This window comes from Daphnia pulicaria, chromosome 7 (genome assembly GCF_021234035.1).
Source record: "Daphnia pulicaria isolate SC F1-1A chromosome 7, SC_F0-13Bv2, whole genome shotgun sequence".
NCBI classification, from domain to species: domain Eukaryota; kingdom Metazoa; phylum Arthropoda; class Branchiopoda; order Diplostraca; family Daphniidae; genus Daphnia; species Daphnia pulicaria.
In genome coordinates this window covers 14,078,687-14,099,071 of record NC_060919.1, presented here as the reverse complement: position 1 = coordinate 14,099,071, position 20,385 = coordinate 14,078,687, and the positions used below count along the sequence as shown (strand labels likewise).

The 20,385-nt window shown below is 40.0% G+C and overlaps 5 protein-coding genes across 5 annotated transcripts; 3 read left to right on the top strand and 2 right to left on the bottom strand.

Annotated features, from left to right (window-relative positions):
- Nucleotides 1-335: 335 nt before the first annotated feature.
- On the top strand, nucleotides 336-2,723 carry LOC124350624 (R3H and coiled-coil domain-containing protein 1-like). The gene is made up of 10 exons (XM_046801413.1): nucleotides 336-548; nucleotides 629-800; nucleotides 863-1,017; nucleotides 1,088-1,288; nucleotides 1,351-1,676; nucleotides 1,747-1,897; nucleotides 1,961-2,050; nucleotides 2,129-2,243; nucleotides 2,320-2,441; nucleotides 2,512-2,723. Exons 1-10 carry the CDS (start codon nucleotides 398-400, stop codon nucleotides 2,568-2,570), a joined length of 1,542 nt encoding a protein of 513 aa, XP_046657369.1. The 5' UTR covers nucleotides 336-397; the 3' UTR covers nucleotides 2,571-2,723.
- LOC124350731 (ribose-5-phosphate isomerase-like) lies at nucleotides 2,617-4,028 on the bottom strand. The gene is made up of 7 exons (XM_046801555.1): nucleotides 3,805-4,028; nucleotides 3,536-3,709; nucleotides 3,389-3,469; nucleotides 3,274-3,326; nucleotides 3,068-3,212; nucleotides 2,902-2,993; nucleotides 2,617-2,838 (listed from the first exon to the last, which is right to left on the bottom strand). Exons 1-7 carry the CDS (start codon nucleotides 3,988-3,990, stop codon nucleotides 2,742-2,744), a joined length of 828 nt encoding a protein of 275 aa, XP_046657511.1. The 5' UTR covers nucleotides 3,991-4,028; the 3' UTR covers nucleotides 2,617-2,741.
- A 304-nt stretch (nucleotides 4,029-4,332) lies between these two features.
- LOC124350785 lies at nucleotides 4,333-8,399 on the top strand. Its single transcript, XM_046801615.1, has 5 exons — nucleotides 4,333-5,174; nucleotides 7,316-7,534; nucleotides 7,598-7,704; nucleotides 7,787-7,876; nucleotides 7,989-8,399. Exons 1-5 carry the CDS (start codon nucleotides 5,120-5,122, stop codon nucleotides 8,130-8,132), a joined length of 615 nt encoding a protein of 204 aa, XP_046657571.1. The 5' UTR covers nucleotides 4,333-5,119; the 3' UTR covers nucleotides 8,133-8,399.
- Nucleotides 8,400-9,483: 1,084 nt separating this feature from the next.
- On the top strand, nucleotides 9,484-10,390 carry LOC124350809 (superoxide dismutase [Cu-Zn], chloroplastic-like). Its single transcript, XM_046801639.1, has one exon. It carries the CDS (start codon nucleotides 9,514-9,516, stop codon nucleotides 10,042-10,044), a length of 531 nt encoding a protein of 176 aa, XP_046657595.1. The 5' UTR covers nucleotides 9,484-9,513; the 3' UTR covers nucleotides 10,045-10,390.
- A 6,052-nt stretch (nucleotides 10,391-16,442) lies between these two features.
- LOC124350552 (exocyst complex component 6B-like) lies at nucleotides 16,443-20,359 on the bottom strand. Its single transcript, XM_046801312.1, has 13 exons — nucleotides 20,167-20,359; nucleotides 19,917-20,082; nucleotides 19,672-19,856; nucleotides 19,407-19,611; nucleotides 19,270-19,345; nucleotides 19,010-19,212; nucleotides 18,774-18,941; nucleotides 18,631-18,702; nucleotides 18,425-18,559; nucleotides 17,757-18,362; nucleotides 17,420-17,561; nucleotides 17,170-17,356; nucleotides 16,443-17,092 (listed from the first exon to the last, which is right to left on the bottom strand). Exons 1-13 carry the CDS (start codon nucleotides 20,256-20,258, stop codon nucleotides 16,972-16,974), a joined length of 2,358 nt encoding a protein of 785 aa, XP_046657268.1. The 5' UTR covers nucleotides 20,259-20,359; the 3' UTR covers nucleotides 16,443-16,971.
- Nucleotides 20,360-20,385: the final 26 nt, after the last annotated feature.

Genomic DNA, 20,385 nt, shown 5'->3' with positions numbered 1-20,385 from the left:
CCAGTTTCCTTCGAGAGGGAAAAAAACGTAAACGGCTTCGCCCGTCAACTCCCGCCCTCCCCCCCCCCCCCACTCCTGATTCACTATACCGAATCAGATTCAATTGCATTTCATGTTTACTTTTGCTTTTTTAATGTTTTAATTGATAATTCCTACGGGAACCTCGCAAACCGGAACGGGGTGCCAGCATATTTCAGGCTAGATGTTTGGGAGGTATTTTTGTTTTTAGACTTTTAAAAAAGGCGCGTTTTCAAAAGTTGCCAGTTGAGTCAAAATTGTTCTTCAACGTTGCCATGAATTTTCAATAAATGTCGTGTTTTCTTTTCATTTCATTATTTCTTCTGTTTTCACTATGAAAACATCGAAAAAACATGGCGCATTGAGTTGAAAAAGTGAAATGACCCACAGCGTAGCTCCTTTCGCTTCTTTATTCAAGGCCGCCAACGATATTCTCCCGTGTTCTACTTTCCTTAACCAGATCGAAGAATCATTTGTTGAACAAGTTTACGCCGATATTTGCGCTTTTGCCGTCACCCCACAACCATTAGGTAAATGACTATGCTTGTTGCTTGTTGTTGCACACTCATGCCTTTCACAGATTTGTTTTATGTACTTTCATTGGTTACAGGTCACAAAGCTGTGTATCTCTTTCCTTCAGTTTCCCCCAGATTACGATTCTTAATCCATCAGGTTGTTGAAATAAATTTCAGCAGTTTGAAAACCTTCTCCATAGGAAAAGCTGATCGCAGGACTGTTGTGTGTCCTAAAGTAATCTACAAGATGGATCCTACTCAAGAAAAGTAGTTTTGTGACGTACAAATAATTTCAACATTAAATGTGGTTTTTGCATCAATCTTGATAGATCTCCCAAAAATGATAACTGTCAGCAGCCACAATCAACAGATAACAAACAACCAAGAAAGCAGAGAGCTGTCAATGAACGAGCTATTTATCGTCCACCACCAGCCAGAAGTTCGGGAGTCCTTCAAGAAACGATCAAGCAAAATGTGGATCCAGGTGGTGTCAGTATTATCTTGGAAATTCTCTCTACAAAGCATAACAGTATTCTTTTATTCATATTTTCCAGTTCCTGTGTCTGCTCAGTCTCCAAGCTGTAACCTGAAAAAACCATCTCAGGCTATTTATGTGCCACCTCAACGTAAATCTTCCATGCAAAACCATAATCTGAGCGATGACTGGAAAGAAAGTGAGAAAATTAAACCCAGAGTTGAATCAGGGACCAAAGTGATTTCACCCATCAGAAAGAAGTCGATTCGTGTTGAAATGCGTTAGTTCTTTTTTCTTTAAGAATATCTGAGATCTGTGGTAATGATTTCAAGCGATGTTTAGGACTTGCCGTGGAAGAAGAAACCAATCAGACACCTACTTTTAAGAAAGAAGAAAGCAATTCTATTCAGGCTCCTCCACAGATCAGCCGTAAGATCTCTCGAACCAGTTCTACCCCTTTCGTTCAACCATCCGAACAGTCAATTTTGGACGTCGGAGATCTGATGGAGTGCTGCGAATTCGCGGAACTTTCCAACCACGTCCCTCTAGAAAAGCCCGCATCTCCAAAAGAAAGTAACCTGCAGAGAAATATCAGCTTTGAGGAGGACTCTTGGGATAAATTGTATAATGAAACTGGTGATCTCTTAAGACCTGATGCACTGGAAGAGGTATTAGTTATTTCTTTTTTTTTAAATGTTCTAAAGCCGATGCAAAACTGATTTTATTTTCTGAATTTAGTTGACTCTGGCCGTTGGATCGGTGCGAATTATTCAACCATCCAATGAAGTTTATTCTCAGGCATCTCACGAGGCTCATGATGAAGATTTAAATCATGTAATTGAACTGTACGATTTCCCTTCAACGTTCAAGACTGAGGACTTGTTCACTGGTAATTATCTTGGCATGCTGATTGACGAAATTCATTTTTAATTACAACTTGTTTATAATTAAGCCTTGAACGTCAGTGGAAAACCGCCAGATTTTTCCCTTAAATGGGTGGATGATACTCATGCTTTAGCCATTTATGGAAGCGCATACGCAGGTAATCTATTATAAAAGTGGTTTTAGCGTTATCAATCCTAATTTCTGTGTTTGTTTTTCTATCAATGTATGAATAAAGCCGTTGATGCCTTGGCTGCTACTCAAAGTCTTATTAAGATGCGTCCGCTGGCTCAAGCGACTAAAGAATCACGAAACTGTGCCCGGCGGATATCCACGGCACTTCAGCCTTTTAAGTGAGTCATAAATCTTGCAAATTGATTTTTTTTTTTTAAATATTGCCAACATTTTTATGGAATGTTTTTCTATCAGACCTCGACCGGTTACATCAGCTAGTATGGCTAAGCGTTTGGTCAGCACTGCGCTTGGAATTCGAAATACCGTTAGCCCCGAGCAAAGGAAGATTGAACGCCAAATGTTGGCGGATGCTAAAGGTTTGAATTTGAATAGTTTTTCGAAGAAAAAAGGAACCCGGAAGATAATTGTTTTCTTTTTCATTTCCAGCTAAAAAGCGATTAGCAGCCCAACAGAAGGAAGCTGCTTGGGAGGGAACAATGCCTTGAAAACCAAATCGTAGCATTTAAAGAATATATATTTATAAAATGATGATAGTATTGAGGACAATGGAGATTACCCTTTTAGGTTTTCTCAATGTTCTTTTTTAATTTCATTTTCTGAGTGTGATTATAAATACACAGATTTTTTTTTTAAAGAGAGATTCGTTCAACAAACCGTTAAACGTTGCGTTCCATCACTGTCCCGTCGCTCATACCAAAATAAGCTTTTCGTGCCATTCCTACAAACAAACCGTTTTCCACAACTCCGGGAATCCTGCAAAAAACGAGAAAAATATTAGATTTCTGTCTGTGTAAAGGTTTAATTGGTTTCTATTACATGTTCAAGCAGTTCTCGACGTGCTTCCAATCCTTCACACCCTCAAAATTCCAGTCGAGTAAAAAATTCCCATTGTCTGTAACAACAGGGCCCTGTTTTCAAAGAATGAAATGTCAATGGGTACATACTGAGTTAATAGCCCTTCAATTTAGGATGTGACACTTACAGCTTTTGAACTGCCAGACATCCTCAGTTCTGACTTTCCTCCAAGTAATTTCTCAATTTTTTGGTAGACAACACGATAAGCACCAGGAATGACTTCAATTGGAATGCCTTTTCTCCACTGTTCGCCCAGATTGGTGGATGCTTTCCTATTTGCAACACAAATGAACTATGTAAGGGGTTCAATCAGAAAGAAAATCAATGATTTACCTGTAATCTGCTATGACTATGAATTCTTCTGCACAGCTGGCTAAAATTTTTTCCTGGTGATTATAAAAATGAAATTTAGTCAACAATCTAATAAAACACACTAGTGTAAAATCACCTGAGTCAGACACCCGCCACCTCCTTTGATGAGAGTTAGCATGGTATCAGATTCATCAGCACCATCGATTGTCACTTTCAACTGCAAGAAATTGAAATCATGTTTTAAAATAAAACGTAAATGTTACTGACAATGTAAAATTCATACTTCTGGGTTCATCTCCAAATCTCCCAATTTCAATCCATACTGAATGATGAGCTGTTTGGCTTGGAAGGAGGATGGGACACAAATAACTTCCAAACCCTCATCCTTGACTCTCTGTGCCAGACGTTCAACAGCATACACCACCGTGGACCCACTTCCAATTCCAATGACACCATCCTAAATGGAACGCACACGAGACATTCTTTAAGCCACGCGAAGAACGCATATAAAAGGGGTTCTCCCTTTTTCCTTTCAACATTTTAAAACATTACCACCACGTGATTGTCCACTGCCTTGAAGGCGGCTAGTCGTTTGGCGTTCTCCACGGGATCGTTCATCTTCACGTCCGTCGTCCGAGAGGATCTATAGCCAATTGCTCTGTTGAAAGCTAATGTAAGACAGCAGCGGTAAGATCGATAGCCGTACAGGAATTTTATAGAGGTATTCAACCAAAACATGCCTTTTTGACGTGCAGTCGTGCAGACAACAAACAGCTGTTCGCTAGGCAACTCTGCCAGTTTTCTTCAAACTATGGGTCCTTAAAAATATATATTTTTACACGAAAATAAACTTTGCCAACAAACACATTATGGCGGCGCCAAGATTGAAAAAAAAATAAGAAAAATATAAATATTCTTGTAAAAATGGTGTCAAACCATAATAAGCAAGGTTTCCGCATCCATGTGGAAATGCGATGATTGCTATTTAATGGCCGATCAAACTATTATTTTTCTTTCTTTCCGTGTAGGAAGCCAACATCGAGTCTCCCAACATATATGGTTGGGTGAAAACCCACCAAAGTCATTCAGTAGACTGCCGACCTTCAGGCCAGTCGTACCGAAACGTCCCTGGGTATTTGTTCCAAAAAATTCTCGCCCCCTCTTGCATCTATCGGTTGGAAACGTGTTTTTTTATTAGTAACAGCAACCCGTGCAAAGTTTCAACGCGGTATAGACGATATCGACAAAGACATTTTTGTTTTTAAACAATCACGAATTGATCTTGACGGCCGGGTTGGGCAATTGTGTAGAACAAGGTCCCGCACGTCGCGGAGGTCATTTCCATCCGAGTCACGAAATTGTCTTGTTTTTCAAACACATTTTTCGTGACTTGCCAGTCCCAATCAAGAATTATATATCGTTTGTATTGATTTGGATACATACAGACTACAGAGAGAGAGGAGGGCTGGTCCAGCACAGTCATCTGCTTCTCCTCGTGCCAGAGGTTTTTTAATACATTCCCGATTGTTTCCCCGTGTTGTGTGCCATTTATATAATACGCTAAAATTTTTGTGGCTGGCGGCGTCGTGTGTGCATTGTTATATTCCTTTGACGTATATTCAAACAAGTGCTGGTGAGTGTGGAAATCAAGAAGGCGCAGACATTTGCCCTTCGTCAACATCATCACAGTCGCTCTCCGCCGCTAGCTAAGCTGCGGCTGGCTGCTGTTCCGGCCCGAATGTATTGAATTACCTTCTCTACTTCACTCAGTCGGTTGTCCCACTTTGTGTCCGTTACACCACAAGAAAGCCAGCCAGCCAACCAACCACAGCAGCACGAACCAATATTGAATTTTCCAATCATCGTGATGCCGTCATCAATCGTCACCAGTTTCTACTTCCTACTCTGCTGCTGCTGTTGCGGTAAAATGTTTTCACATTTTCTCCTTATTATTTCATTTATTATATTGTACGTGTCAAGCGCAGCTGCTCCCCTTTTTATTCGAGGAAGGAATTAAACAACTTTTGAATAGGCCAAGGCCCCTTCTAGATTTGTGTATGTCCCTTCACCAATATAATATGTTGTAGGGGGCATATAACGCGTCTATTTTTCTTATTCCTTTAAGTAGGCCTTTAGAGCTCTGCTGCTGGGCGAGAGCACAACTTACAGCCAAGGATTTCTCGGCTTTCGTAACTCATAAATCACTACTTCTTTTTTTCTTTCGTTAACCAACTTACGCTATACTATAACACAGCGGCCGCTCAAAGTGGGGCTCACACGAGCTGCCGGGGGTATATAGCCTATACTAGACGACGTGAAATGTTTGAGAGGATCAATGTTTTGATAGGGGGAAATTTTCTTTAGTTTCTCTCTCTCTCCCCTCCCTTCTCTTTCGTCGCTTATCGTTGGTCGAAGTGCTGAAATAAACCAGTCGGGATATTTATCAGCCGCTCCCCTCTTCGACCGATGTGTGTGTATAGACCCAACCAAATATAATAAGGAGAGAAAAAAGGCCTCTGGTGATTACACGTCGAAAACCCACCAGGTAGTATAATAGTCCCTCTACACTCGGCATAACATTTCTGTCCCAAATACCCGGGAGCTTATATTATATAGAATCGGAAATCACTGATACATTAGACACACCGATAATTTTCTAATCTTTAATTCATTTCCATCGATTGTTGACTTAACAAATTGGGACGACACTCAAAAGAGTCCTGCCTTTATACAGAGAGGAATAAGTGGTAGGGCCAATGATGGATCGATGGATCACACCACCGAATAACAATTCAGATAACATCACACACAGGCCTCATATTATTCCCTTATAGACGACACTTAAGGAATTCCGTGTCTCTTTCATATTGTCCCGATGGCCAGGAGGGGGTTATATAATAATCGTCTAGAATTACACGGTCCATTCATAGATGTAGAAATGAAAAAGGAGAATTTTGATGACATTAGAGGTTATCTTTCCAAATTTAATAGTGGTATCTTGTTGCTGCGTATCGTAATAGTAGAGAGATTGTATCCACATTTCTAATATAGTAGGCCTATAAAAGAAACGACGTGTCAAAACTCGGCGGGATCAAGATTTTTTCTTTCTTTATTTTTTATTTTTAAAACCCCGAAAAAATTTTTACGATCGAGCGAGGGAAAAAAATATAAAAGTTCGGCGTGATCGTGAAAACAAGATTCAGTGGGAAATATAACAAAATTCAAAAAACGGCAGAAAACTAAAATAGAATTACATTTTCTACTGGAAATGTATAAAATATAAGAAGAAGAAGAAAAAAAAGTCGTAAAAGTCGATGATGCGGGCCAAAAGGTTAGAGAACGTACACACACACAAGCCCCCAGAAGGTGAACAAGGCGAGAACTTCCATAAGACTTTTTCTTTTTTAAATTTCTTCTTTTTTCTATCGGGAAATCTTTTTTTAAAAAAGAAAAAGAAGAAATGTGTCGGCTGTGGATTCCTCATGTATTATTCATCAAGCACCCAGCAAAATAAGACCCGGTTTTTCTATATGTCTGCTGTGTTGTTGTTGTTGCCAGAAAAAATAATCTTTGTGGTGGGTATACGTGCGCTCCTTCCGCTGCTGCTGACTCATCCCCAAAAACGTTATTGCTTATAACGCTAGAGAAAAGGCTACTGATGAGCTGTCGGGATTGCATCAACAGTTGTGTGTGTGTGTGGCTGGAGGGGGAGGAAAAAAATATTTTTTCTCACCCCAACCAAAGTTATTATATATATAAACCCGGCCTAAAGCGATTCTTATAGTATATCCCATTTTTGGACTTGTGTGCATTTTCGGGGTGTTAATGATGCAGCACGCAAAGGAGGAAACTTTGACAAATCTTTTTTTTCCCCCGAAAAAATAAGATAATTATACTATATAGGTTTAGCTGTTAATGATACGGGAAATCCATTAGCCGCAATAGGAATTCAACAGAATATCCCCAGAAAAACCAGTTGCAAAAGAAAGAAATAGAAAATCGTGATAAATGATTCATTTCCTGCCAATGACTATATATGGATCGTCTATTGTATATTACGCAGTCGTGTTAGCCAAGAGCGGGAGCACGCGCCGCAGCGCCAGTGTCGTGGTGGATTCGGTCGGAGGACATCACGTTGCCGTCAGGAAAGTAGTGCCGGAAGGCTCTCAGGTGAGCCTCCAGTGTCGAGTGCCTGTCAATAGCCAACTCTCACGAATGATGGATCTGATTGAGCCGTCGCTCGTCTCCAATCCCGTCATCTGGCTCAGATTCGACATGAAAGGTATAATTCACCTTTGTTATTATTCCATTTTAAAATTCTATTTAATCGATTTTGATTATATAGATCCGTCCAACCAGGAGGTTATCTCTCACGGTGACACTCTGCTGATTGACACCAATCCTCGACTTCGTCTGACCTTCCAAGAGGACACCCGAACCTCTACGCTCATTGTATAATAACATAAATTTAAATTTGACCTCATTTCGCAATGGCGGGAATTTTGAAAATGATGAATTTTTTTTTTTTTTTTAGATTGACAAAGCTCAGGTGCAAGATGGTGGAATATTCCAATGCCAAGTGTTTGTACGAGATGAAGTGGTGCCCAGCTCACCAATCGAAGTGGTATTCAAATTTCTATACAGATTTATTTATCCCGGCCCGAATTATTTATGCATAAAGGCACGAATATAATTGGATGACTGGAAATCTCATTTCTCGACTTATTCCCCATCAGGTGATAATCGAAGCTCGCTCAGGGTCTACAACAACATCTGGCACGCCCAGCAGCCATCAGAAGGCCAGCAGTCTCATCACGGCGGCCCATTATTACAGTTGCCTGATCCTCCTCTTTATGACGCTCCAGGTGATTCGTTATTAGACTTCTACCTACTCTCTATTCTACTCTACTCTCTCAAGATGATATTTTTCTTTCGGGGTTATTTGATGGCGATAAGAAAAAAAAAAGAAATACGAAATAACCGTATATGTAAATGTACATTTTCAGTTATTATTATTATTATTATTGTGAGTGTGTGTGTGTTCTCCAGCATCTCTTTTCCCTTTTAAATTATGTGTAACACGTTTAATGAGCTTTACATGAATATGGAAATCATAATAAAAAAATCCCATGTGGGAAAAAACGACACACGCGATCTCCTCTCCTTTTTGGTGTCGAAATAAAAATTCGGTTTTGGTGTTTTATTATTATTATATTCCAGAAAAATATAAATCGCCATCATATGTAATAAAAACTAGGGCGTAGAGAAAAAGAAGGGGGTATAGAAAAAAGTCTTTTGTTTATTTGTTCTTGCATATATATGTGGTCGAGTTGATTATTCATTATATTACTCACTCCGGAAACAGAAGGGGGAACTATACTACTAAATTGAGTACATAGTAGTCTCGTCGCCCTCAGAAATTGTTTACGCGCAAGAGTAAATGCCCCGGCCGGGTTTGGGTATATTTTTACAAACGTTTTTAAACGGTCGGGTTATTTGTGTGATCTCGAATATCCTCTGTACTCTTGTATGTGCAGTCGTCATGGCTGTGTGATTTCCACCCCACCCTTTTCCTGTTGTGTGTGTTGGGGGCCGTCACAAGTTAACATGAGCAATCGTCCATCCCAGAGAGATTTCCCCACAGTTTCCACATGGGAGGGCCGCCCCTGCTCGCCTGGGTACATCATCAGCTCAGGGACCGCACACAGCCCCTATAGATCGATGGACCCCTGCTGACGATTCTTCGTGAGCATATTTCGGGTTGTAGCCTACAGTGAGAAAAACATGGATAGGAAAACATAATCTTTTTTCCCTACCATTCGATACATCCATATGCATGTACACAATGCGGTCGAAACAGCAGGTGGCAAATCCTATCGGGAACAAATCCTATTTTTGAAATGAAAACGGGAATGACAGTTGATGGAAGGGCCTAGCCTCGCATTTTATGTAGTCTGCTGTTATTATTATTATAAGGTCGTGATTCGATCGGATAGAAATTTCCATCACTATAGTGATTTAATAAGAAATAACGGTTGATGGTATTTCCAAGGTGAAACAACGGCATCTTGTTGTCGTCACCTGATGGAACAAGGTCGATCATCACTCGATCAAAACAAATTTGGAAAAAACATTTCTTCGTAAAAGCAAATATCTGATGGGATTAACATTGATGATAAACTATTTAAGCGCGGAGAAACTTACCTTTCACTCTCAGTTCCTTTTACGCCATCGAGTTGTATAAACATTAATTCTTAAATCATGCAAATCGCCAGCACATCTGTCATTTTGGCGGTTCTTTTGATTGCGTTGATTCGGTTGTGCAATGCGGAGACGGGCAGAGCTCACCTGGCTGGAAATTCGCCCGTCAAAGGTGTTCTCAACTTCACCGAGTGCTCGGGTGAGTTGAGGATTGTCGGTGAGATCACGGGATTGACGCCGGGCCAGCACGGCTTTCACGTTCACGAATTCGGCGACATCTTTAGCAACGGGTGCGACTCGACTGGCAAACATTTCAACCCGACCAAGGCGCTTCACGGCGCTCCCGGGGACGCTCCTAACCGCCGTCACGCCGGCGATTACGGCAACATTTTGGCCGATGCAGCAGGAGTGGCTAAGGTGGACATGGTAGACACGATGACGGCGCTGAGCGGGCCGAATTCCATCATCGGACGGGCCATGGTCGTTCACGCCAACGAAGACGATCTCGGCCGCCAGGACAACGAAGGCAGCCGGACGACGGGCAATTCCGGGCCCCGCATCGCTTGCGGCATCATCTTCATCGCCCCCTGATCTGATCTTCCCAATTATATTTTTTTATTATAAGAGGTCTTTCACATTCGTCTGTTAACATTGGAACAATTGATCCCCTTTATTTCCTTATTCCTTATTAGCTCAAACATTTTTTGTTTAAGACTTACCAAGGTATTAAGAACAATCGGTTTGAAGATCCGATAGATATTAGAAAATTAGTGTCCTTTCTTTCAATGTGCTGGCTAAAAATCTACTCTTTTGATCAATGAACATTATTCGCTGTTGCATTTGGCATTGAATAGAAATTTCATCTTTATAATCGGATATAGTAATAAACTGTTTCAATCAATAGTCAGACTTATGATTTAGTTAAAACACTTTTAGATAGATATAGTCTTATATTCGGGACTGTAGTCCGTTAAGATTGTAAAGTGGTGATATCATGTCAATGAGAAGATCACGATTGATTCACGATGATTGAGATAGCATGCTTCTTGCGTTTCAAACTCGTGATCAAAACTTTTCTTACACAGACAATACATATCAAGTATTTCTAGTGGAAAAATCAATCATTTATAAATAAAAAAATTGTCAAATTGCCGTTGCACAAAATGCACCTCGGAATAAGTCAACGGCGACAAAAAAATGCACACTTAGGTAGTTCAATAAAGTATTATTATAAAACGCAAACAGATAAGCAATGTTCATTGTCCGGTATCCGAATAAAACCACCGTGATTTAATTTAATTCAATTAAATGTTCCTCACCGTAGCCGAAAACGCCAATGCGACGGAAAGTGGTCATTTACGTCCGCCTGTTAGCATCCCAACAATATAGCGTTGATCCCCTTTTTTTAAGAATCATTTGCAAATAACATTTGTTAAATATCTTGCGTGAAGTGAGCAGCGTCAAATTTTATTTTTTGAAGGATCTAATTGGACCTATTACTATGTAAAAGCTACGGTATAATCTATTATCTAACAATCAATTTCTCAGAGAACCTGTTACTTGATGACCTTTGGGAAAATTGGGAATTTTGCTCGGCATTATTTATGAGCACATTGGCCGCATCCGGCTTTTTCGTGAATTCATCGTTACTTCACGCTACTATGAATGAATGCACACAATGAGCAACAATGCACAACACAACACGCAGAAATGCTGTGATTTGTACACAAATTCTTTCATTCGCCGATCACTTTTTTATCAGTTGCGTTTGAATAAGTTTATCATTTATATAACAGTTAGAACAATGTATATATTTGGCTTTATTAATTGATAAATTAACGACATCACAACTCCTACGTTATTCGTTGATCAAATCAGATAATTCTGAATTTCACGGAACAGAACTATCTTAGTGACACCGATCGCCAGGCAAGGGTTGCGATGAAGAATTCTGAATAAAACTGGTTGGCAAACCACAATATAAATGATGCTTGACTCGTATTCATACTAACGTATGTAAACCAAATCATATTAAATTTACTAACTGATTTTACGTTGTTAATAGAAGGAAAGGTCAACATCCCATGATTCAATCCTTGAATAAAACAGTTCATTAATTAAATCAAATAAAAAAACAACCATTTTGAGAATGCCGCGCATTGACAGGATTCAAGTGAATTAACGTTTACCTAAACACAGGATTTCCTTTGGCCCATAACTTGTTAACACCATGAAGAGAAAAGTTGCGTGTTGACCTAGGTCTTATTGGCTACCCATGCATAACTGCATAAAAATGCGATGCAGTTTATTCACGTTTTTTCATGAAAGCAATTTGTATCAGTAATACAATTGACTAACGTGCGGTTACAACAAGCAGCGTCGTCACTAGTCGCACTAATCTGCGCTGAAACTTGGGCTGCAAATGGTAAACCCACGAGCCACGACGGGAATGCAACTTTGGCCCCCCCCCTGGCAACAGCCCGGGCCTTACCCCAACTTCGGCCCCAGCATCGGTTGGAAGATCCGATAGATAATAGAAAATTAGGAATTCTTTTATTATGCTGGCAAAAATTTATTCTGTTGATCAATGATCATCATTCGTTATTGCAATTGGCATTGGATAATATTTTCATTTTTTATATAGGGCTAAGGAATTAATTGTTTCAACTAATTAGCAGAATTCTGAATTTGTTAACACATTTAATGAACTATTTATTATTATATTCTGGGTCAAAGTGATAACTGTAATCAGAGCGGATCCGAAGTTTCAATTTCTGGGAACTTAATTGCGTACTTCACTCCTGATGAGCATCTGTGATTACGGGTCGATTTAAGTGTCAAGTAGTAAATGATTTCCATCTCGAACTGATCATCACTATGGGCTCAGATATTAGTAATGAAAAAATCAATCTAGCTTATCTCAAAATGTTGTCAAGTTGACGTTGCTCAACATGCACCTTTTAACAAGTCGCCGTCGTCATTAAAATAAGACACTTAAGTCGATCAATTAATTATTATATTAAAACGCCAACAGATAAGCAATGTTCATTGTCCAGTATCCGAATAAAACCACCGTGATTTGATTTAATTCAATTCAATGTTCCTAACCGTAGCCAAAAACGCCAATGCGACGGGAAGAGGTCATTCACGTCCGCCTGTTAGCATCCCAACAATATAGCTTCTTTCACGTTCCGTGTCAATAAAACTTCTCTCCATGGTTTTTTAATTGGTTTCTTCCATCATTTCATTCCTCTTCTGCCCAAGTTACAACCCCCACCCCCAAGTTAACCGATTCCTCCGTTATAAGTCGGTTGGCGCTGCGAATCGATGTATCCCGTAACGTTGCGTAACGAGCGAGATAGCGTGTGAACGAAGGAAAGTGTTTTTATTTCGATACGTGCCTACAATTTTTACCGATTTTTTAAATATTTTGTCATCTAATTAAATTTTGAACGATTGAACAATGTTGGTTTAAACATAAACATTGATAATTTGTAATTTCTTTAAGTTAATGTCTAATATTGGTCTAATAAATTCTAAATAAAAGTCGACAAAATGCAATGCGAAAGAGTTGGAGGAGACTCAGTCTATATATAAGAGATGCAAATTAAGAAAAATAAAGATGAAGTATCACCTCAAGATGGCATCCAAGTCTTTCTGTGAGGCGAAATCGAACCTACCGAAAAAAATGAATAATGTTTCACTACCAAACAAGGAACCAGACTTTTCTAATCCAAATCACCAATTGTATATTCCAGACTTTGAACGATTCCGATACCACCTCGATGAAGTTCAGCCAGAGCCAGATATTTCCTGGTACAGAGATCTCTTGCCATTTTTCGCATTTGGGTTCCTTATATCACTAATACCAACTCTGATATGTGGTCTAATGATCTTACTACCAGATTGCTACACAATGGAGGTTGTGTTCAGTATTTTGGGGTTTTTGCATAAATTCAACGGATCGAACTACGGATCGATCGTGACGATAATTCTTACGTCATACGCTTTTTCTAAGCAAAATGGCAAAGATGAACTGAGCGATCCGACTTCGTTGTTCAAAAAGGTTTATGTAAGCGAAAAAACACCAGAGACAAAAATAGCGAAGATGCGGGCCCTAACGGCGTATACAAAATTAATGATTTATTACGCTCTTCCCAGGGATTTTTACCATGAAACCTTTGGCATCAATTACGAACGTCTTTTAGTAGATTTGTATCAAAAACAACTTTTACCAAAAAGAGATTTTATAAGACTCAGAAAATTAGACATGAAACGACACGAACATCAAGTCGTTACGTTCATTGAAGAATTAATAGGAAAATGTGGTCCCGCAGAGGACGCCTTTTTGAAATTCCATGAGAATTTAAAGGTTTTTAAAAAAATGTTGCAGGATGATTTTCTTAGATTTACATACAGTCCTGTTATGAAAATAATTTTGGTGTTTAGTTTCATAGGTTGTTTTAGCAGTTTTTCGAAGGTAAATTCTCTGCCTGATTTTTTAGACTCAGTTACCCTGAGTAATAATTTATTTTTTTTCATTTCGTATACGTGTTACTATCTTGGTGTTTATGCACTAGATGTTTTTGGAAAAGGTAATTATTTTTTCAATAAAATAATAAAAAAAAATTTGAATATAAAAAAGTATTACACGGAAATCGAAATGGATATATGGAATTGTGTGATCGATGGTTGCTGGGATTCAACGAGGGCTCGGGTGAGTTGAGGATCGTCGGTGAGATCACGGGATTGATGCCGGGCCAGCCAGCTTTCACGTTCAAGAATTCGGCGACTTCTTCAGCTACGGAAGCGACGCCTCGACTGGCCAAGGCCATCTATACATTTCAACCCGACCATGACGGCTCACGGCCCGCGAAAGATTAATTTGCTTAATAATAATTTTGAGTAATTGCCAGAAAAAGAAGTACTTTTCCGTAAGCTCATGATGCGTAAGCCTATCTTTAATACACACAAGATGAAACCTTCCCCGAAATGAGGTCACATACGATTGTGGTATTTACTAGTGCTAGTAATCATCGTGCGTGAAACTCGTGATTGCTAACAACAGATTTCATCAATTTACTACCATAAAATTGAACTTTAACGACGAGATAGAGAAGTCATGTCCGCCGTGGGTGGGTACTGGACCTAGACCAGCAAAAGGGGTTGATTGATGGCCTAATTTTATTTCATGTACTACGTGACGAAAGGCATTTTTTGGGCGTAACTATTTTTCTTCCGGCGGATATTGCAATCCAATCAATGAACTTTAGAAATTACTTTTTAATCTTTTGAAAAAAACCACATGAAATTGACTGATTGACAGACGAAAGTGATGTGGAACTCGATTGTTGAAGTGTTGATTACCAATCGGTTATAAGCGGTTGCATATTTTATAAATGTTGTTTATTTTCATTAAATGTATTGTTTAAGGTGGCATCTGAATACGGCACTGAACTGACACCTGCTGATTTCAACGACATGTTGAAAATCTGAACTGAAATAAAAGGGTACAAGAATTCAGTGTCTGTCCAACATTAAACATGCGGTATCTTAAAGTATAATCAATCGAGAATTTAAAGGTAAACATCTATGAAAAATCGCCAGCGTTTGTCACAACGGTTAAAAGTAGTTATAGAAACTTTTAAAAATTCAAGTCGAATTTAGCTAATATTAGGCTAATAAGTAGTTTTGCATTTCACTTGCTCATTATTTGATTGCGTAACCGAGTCGAAAAACAAAAGATGGCTGAGACGTTTAGACGACAATTGGCCTCTCATAAAGTTCCACTTCCGCACTTCGTCAGGTTCCACACGAGAGCGACGACGTAGAAACTTTCACTGGGGGAACTTATTCGATTTTTGAAATTTCAAAAGTTCTTGCATAAATAAGACTTATAAATTCAGGTTCGCCATTTTTGTTTTTGAACAAGCCATAATATACCATGAATGTTTCTGGTCCTGTGGTCACTGGTACTGACCATTTATGACTTTTGCCTTTAATTTGAAAAATGCCACTGCGTGTCGGCCTTCGAGATTTTATTGTTGTGAGGGTCGTTCGTATTTAAAAAATTACTATTCACTGATGATTCTATAGACTTGAAAAAGATTCTTTGACTATATACCTCCGATTGTCCAAAATGAAATAAATCCAAATCATCTATTGATTTTTCCATAATACTATAATAGCGATAATAACACCGGCTATTCGGCTAAATGATTCGTAGGTACTGCGAAACTAGCAGGCGTAATTGTCCTGTTCCTTTTTTGTGATGTAATATCCTGCATTGCCAGATCACCAAATAGTCCGTATCACACTCTGTCAATGAAACTCCTCCCATTTCACGAAACTCCTCCCATTTCACACATATAAATATTCTTGTAAAATCAACCAAATCAGATGTTGAGATAAAATTAGCACATTATTTGAAGAATTTGATGGGGAATCGGAAGGAATTCACGCAACAACAAACAAACTTGGAATATGAGTCGCAGCTTTAAAAAACGTTTTTTCCCGCCCCTTTTGCACCTTCAACAATTCGTAACTAATTAACAACTTGACTTATCGTTATAAACTTTTGCGCGTTAGTTGGACAAACGTCTAAGGAATCGAATAAAATTAACGCCAAGGGCTCACGTCAATTCATGCGAGCCACACCTGTGCCACAGTTTGTAAACTGTTATTCAGCCAATCACAGAGCGCCATTGATTCCCTTGGGTTTAAATAATAGTTTTTGGCCCTGTGTTCCTCCCCGCCCATTTATGCCGCTAAAAGCCTTCTAGATTTTCAATCAAGTTGAAAATCTCTCAGGGATAATTCAACTTAACGGTAATAGAGTCTTACATTTTATTTGCTCTTAAATTTAAGTTTATTTCGCGTCTTGTTCAAAATTTGGTTATTAATTCATTCAATTAATTCATTCAATTAAAATGTATTGAGTAATAACATCAGGAAGCATTAAGCTAAATGGCTAACACAAAACAAGGAAATTCTTTTAAAGGGTTCTGTATTTTCCTTTATTTTCATGCAGTTTGTGTTTGTACACTTTGACAATGTGCAACAAAAATAGACGATGGTAAACATCGAAAAAAAAAAAAAACGAAGGCGCAGAGGGGGTATAAGTAGATGCAAGGAAGTTGCTATATGAATCACAACAAAAATAAGCCGTTTTGGTTTCCTTTTAAAAAAGAAAGGAAATGTTATGAACTAGCCAGATTCGATGTCCAGCGGGGTTCATTATTCCTAGAAGACAACCCTGTGATGTGGGGAATGAATAAACATGAATCATTAAGGTGGAAGAAATAAGCGATGGAGGTGGAGAGAATCTATAGCAACAATCAGCTGAATCTTTTTTAAATCCAGGGATAGACGGAAAACACAGACGACATGAGCCGATCTAAATAGCCAAAATTCGATTACAAGGCACCGGATTCACACATGTACAACGGTTGAAAAAGAGAAAAAAATGAATGGGATAACATGGAACGATGGAAGGTAATAATGGGACGACTGGCAGGATCAGGCCGAAGATTGGAGCAGCTGCCTCAACTGACGCAACACCGTTTCCATCAGCTTCTTCTTGTCTCGCTCGCTCTTTTTCAGGACGGAAAACACCGTCCGCTTGTCAGCCTCACGCAACCTGTTAAACGGGCAACAACCAAGAAACGCAAGGCAATGAATATGGGCAGCAGGGACGGTTGAGACAGTTCGAATTACTTTTCCAAAACGGTAATGGCTCGCTGGGGCGAAACACGCAGGTATTTGCTGGTATCCTGACCATAATCGTGAAAGTAAGCTGACCAGTCCCAGGACAGCAACAAATCCAGTAGCTGGCGCAGGTCCAAAAATGAAGACAACAAGGTCCCGTCCTCGAACCCCGGGACCGGTTCGGAAGCCGCAAATTCTAATATCAAAAGGAACATGTTTTATCGATTAGAATAAGCTAATTAATTGGGTAGCAACTTACGCTCGCATTGAATGACGTCAAGGTTTACTTGCTGAAGGGCTCCCATGGAAATTGATCTGACATCGTCGCTGAGTAGAAGATCCATCAGAATTTCAGCGATGTGACGGCAGGCCGTCAGACAGGCGTTTTGGGCAACGTGTTCCTTTTGTTTTTAAAAGAAGAAAAAACAATTGAAAAACGGTTAGTCCCATCCGTCATTGTCATCCACATTTGGAAAGAAGAATCTATTAAAACATTTTGCACGAGGACGTGACCTTATTTGGTCAGATAAGCGCCACTCCAGTCAGGATGAAGCAATTGCCCATCTGGTTCGAGCAGCCCAAAAAACTTGGCCCACCTTGAGATTGGTAAAGGCCTGGAAGGTGCTCTGCAGGAAGGCGATCAAGTCCATCAGGAAAGAAGAGGCTTGACCCGATGGCTCATTGAGCTGCCAGTCGTAGTTGGCCAACTCCATAAACTCGTCCATTTTGCGCTTGAGGGCCTCGTAGATCTGCTGCTCGGCGTCGTCCCTCACGTCGCGGAAGACGGCCCGCCCTTGCAGCCGGGCAATGTGCGACAACTCACGCGAGGCCCCCGTCAGCTGGGCGATAAACTCCTCCAGCCAGCCGTTGGACTCCTCCAGGTAATTGGTGTTGATCGAGATCTGAATGAGTTGGAGGAGCGACAGCGACGGCTTGCGGATCAGCGTCGAAAGGCATCCGCTGAGCGTCCGCGTCAGCAGCAAATTGGTGTAGCGCCTCAGCGTGTCGTCGATCTCCTGGTCGGCCAAATTCAGATCCTGCGAGAACTGCAGGCACGCCTGGATGTAGTTGCGGATCTGCCGGTACACTTTCGGCACCAAACTGCTGAACGGGAAACGTTTGGGGAACGGAGCGGCTTCTAAATGGCCGTCCCTATACGGGAAGGAATCGATTACACGCTGATATTCGGCAGCTGTCGTAACCTTGGCAAAAGAAAACGAGTCAATCGTCGGAATCGGATATAAACAAATTAGTGGCGCCATACTTGGATTGGATGGTAATTATCTTCGTCGAAAATATCACGGAAGACGTGGACCCATCGTTGCATCAATACTTCGTTATAGTGGTCACGAATCTCTTGGAGTAATTCGACCAGTTGAGACACACTGTAGCCATACGTCTAGTGGGATAAAGTGACAGCCATTAATTGTCATTTCTTAATGGCAGGATACTGGTATTATCGACACTTACTCTGAGAGTGCTGCTAAAAAGCATAACGAGATTTTTAATTTTCAACATGAGGGCCGGATCCGTACAATAGGACTGTAAAGATAATTGACAGTAAATTAAAAAATTTGTTAAAGTAAAGGATAGGGGCGGATGAGATGACTGACCGAATGAGTGCGAACAGAAGAAGCTATTTTGGAGACGGCAATATTCCAGACATCGTCTAGGTAGGAACGATTGACTAAGGTGCTGGCAGTGTTCATGACGTGGTCTTCCACAACGAAGAAGCCGACGATGCCGTGGAAGTATTGACGGTACCCTTCGATCGTTTCGTGCTATATGTATAGGAGAAAATAAGATTTTGTAACGATGGGAACCCCAGTAGGGAAATAACAAATCTTACCATATTGGTAGGGGGTTGAAGGGCCAATCGAGCCTGCTTCTTCCTCTGCTTCCGGTAATAGTTTTCATACGTTTCTTTGGCGTCTAGCACAGTGTGGATGTGAAGGCAACGATAAACAGGTGAAAAATCTACCAAATCTTGAGCGCTGAGATCTTCTTCGACGCTATATACGCTTTCAGACTGGGCCTCGTAGTCAAATTCACCTGTAAAATACATTTGAAAGTTAAAATCCAGTCTCAAAACAAGAAATTAGTGATTACCTGAGACGGTGGGCGACATTAAGCGTTTGATCACCGACGAATTGGCTGAAATGTCAATGTTGAGCTGCTCTGCCGTCTAGAAAATGTTTAGAAAAATTAAAAATAATGACAAACTCAATCGTACGAGTCAAACTTACATGTCTCATGGCCACTTCTCCTATTTTAGGTGAATATTTGCGGATGCTTTCTAAAAAGTCTTTCAGATCTATCATAGAGGCCTCTTTGATAGACTCACGCACTTTGGCGAGACTTCTCTTCATGTGTTCACTAAATCTATAGTGGGAGATGCTTGGCAAATGAATATGCTCCAGCTGTTCCAGTGTCTTCAGTGCTGGATAGTACCTGCAGGGAAATGAGTTGCACAACATCTTCATGGTTTTATTTAACACAGTAAAGTCTTACCTTTTTTCTTTCATTTGCTGCTGCAGCTTAATGTAAGCTCTGAGCACAGGTAAACAACTTTGAAGCATTTCTATGGTAGTTTTCATATTTCTTTCTATCCTTCTTGCATCAGCCAATTCTTGTCCTTTTAATTTCAACTGGGTGACAGAACGGCAGATGTCACTGTCAATAGTTTGAACCTCACCCTGATGAATAAATGAAATTCAAGAGTTGGTCAGAAATTGAAACAACATTTAACTACTCACATGAATTCTGTTTGCTAATCCTTTCAATTCCAAAAGATCTCTGATAGATTCTATGAAACCTTGATGGTGAGCGCTGCAGAGCTTTTCAATGTCCCTATCATGGCTGCGTATTCTGCTCTCCAATTTATCAGCAAAAGCATCACATTCATCCGTGTCGAAAATAGCACTAGGGAATCAGAAATAACGTTGCAATATTCATCATAGAAATATGAGTAAGACCCTTGCAATGTTTCCACTGTCATTATTTTACCGGAAAGTTGGACCCCAATAATCGTCAATGGCTTCAATTTCCTGAAGAAGAAGATCATGCCTTCCTTTTCCTTCTTTTGACGATTCATCCATTATGCAAAAAAGGCAGCTGATAGTTAATAGATTAATAAGTAAACACAGACAAGTGACACTTTACGCAGATGACATTTCTCACAAAAAACACACCCACCGAAGGGGGATAAACAGCAATTCTCAAACA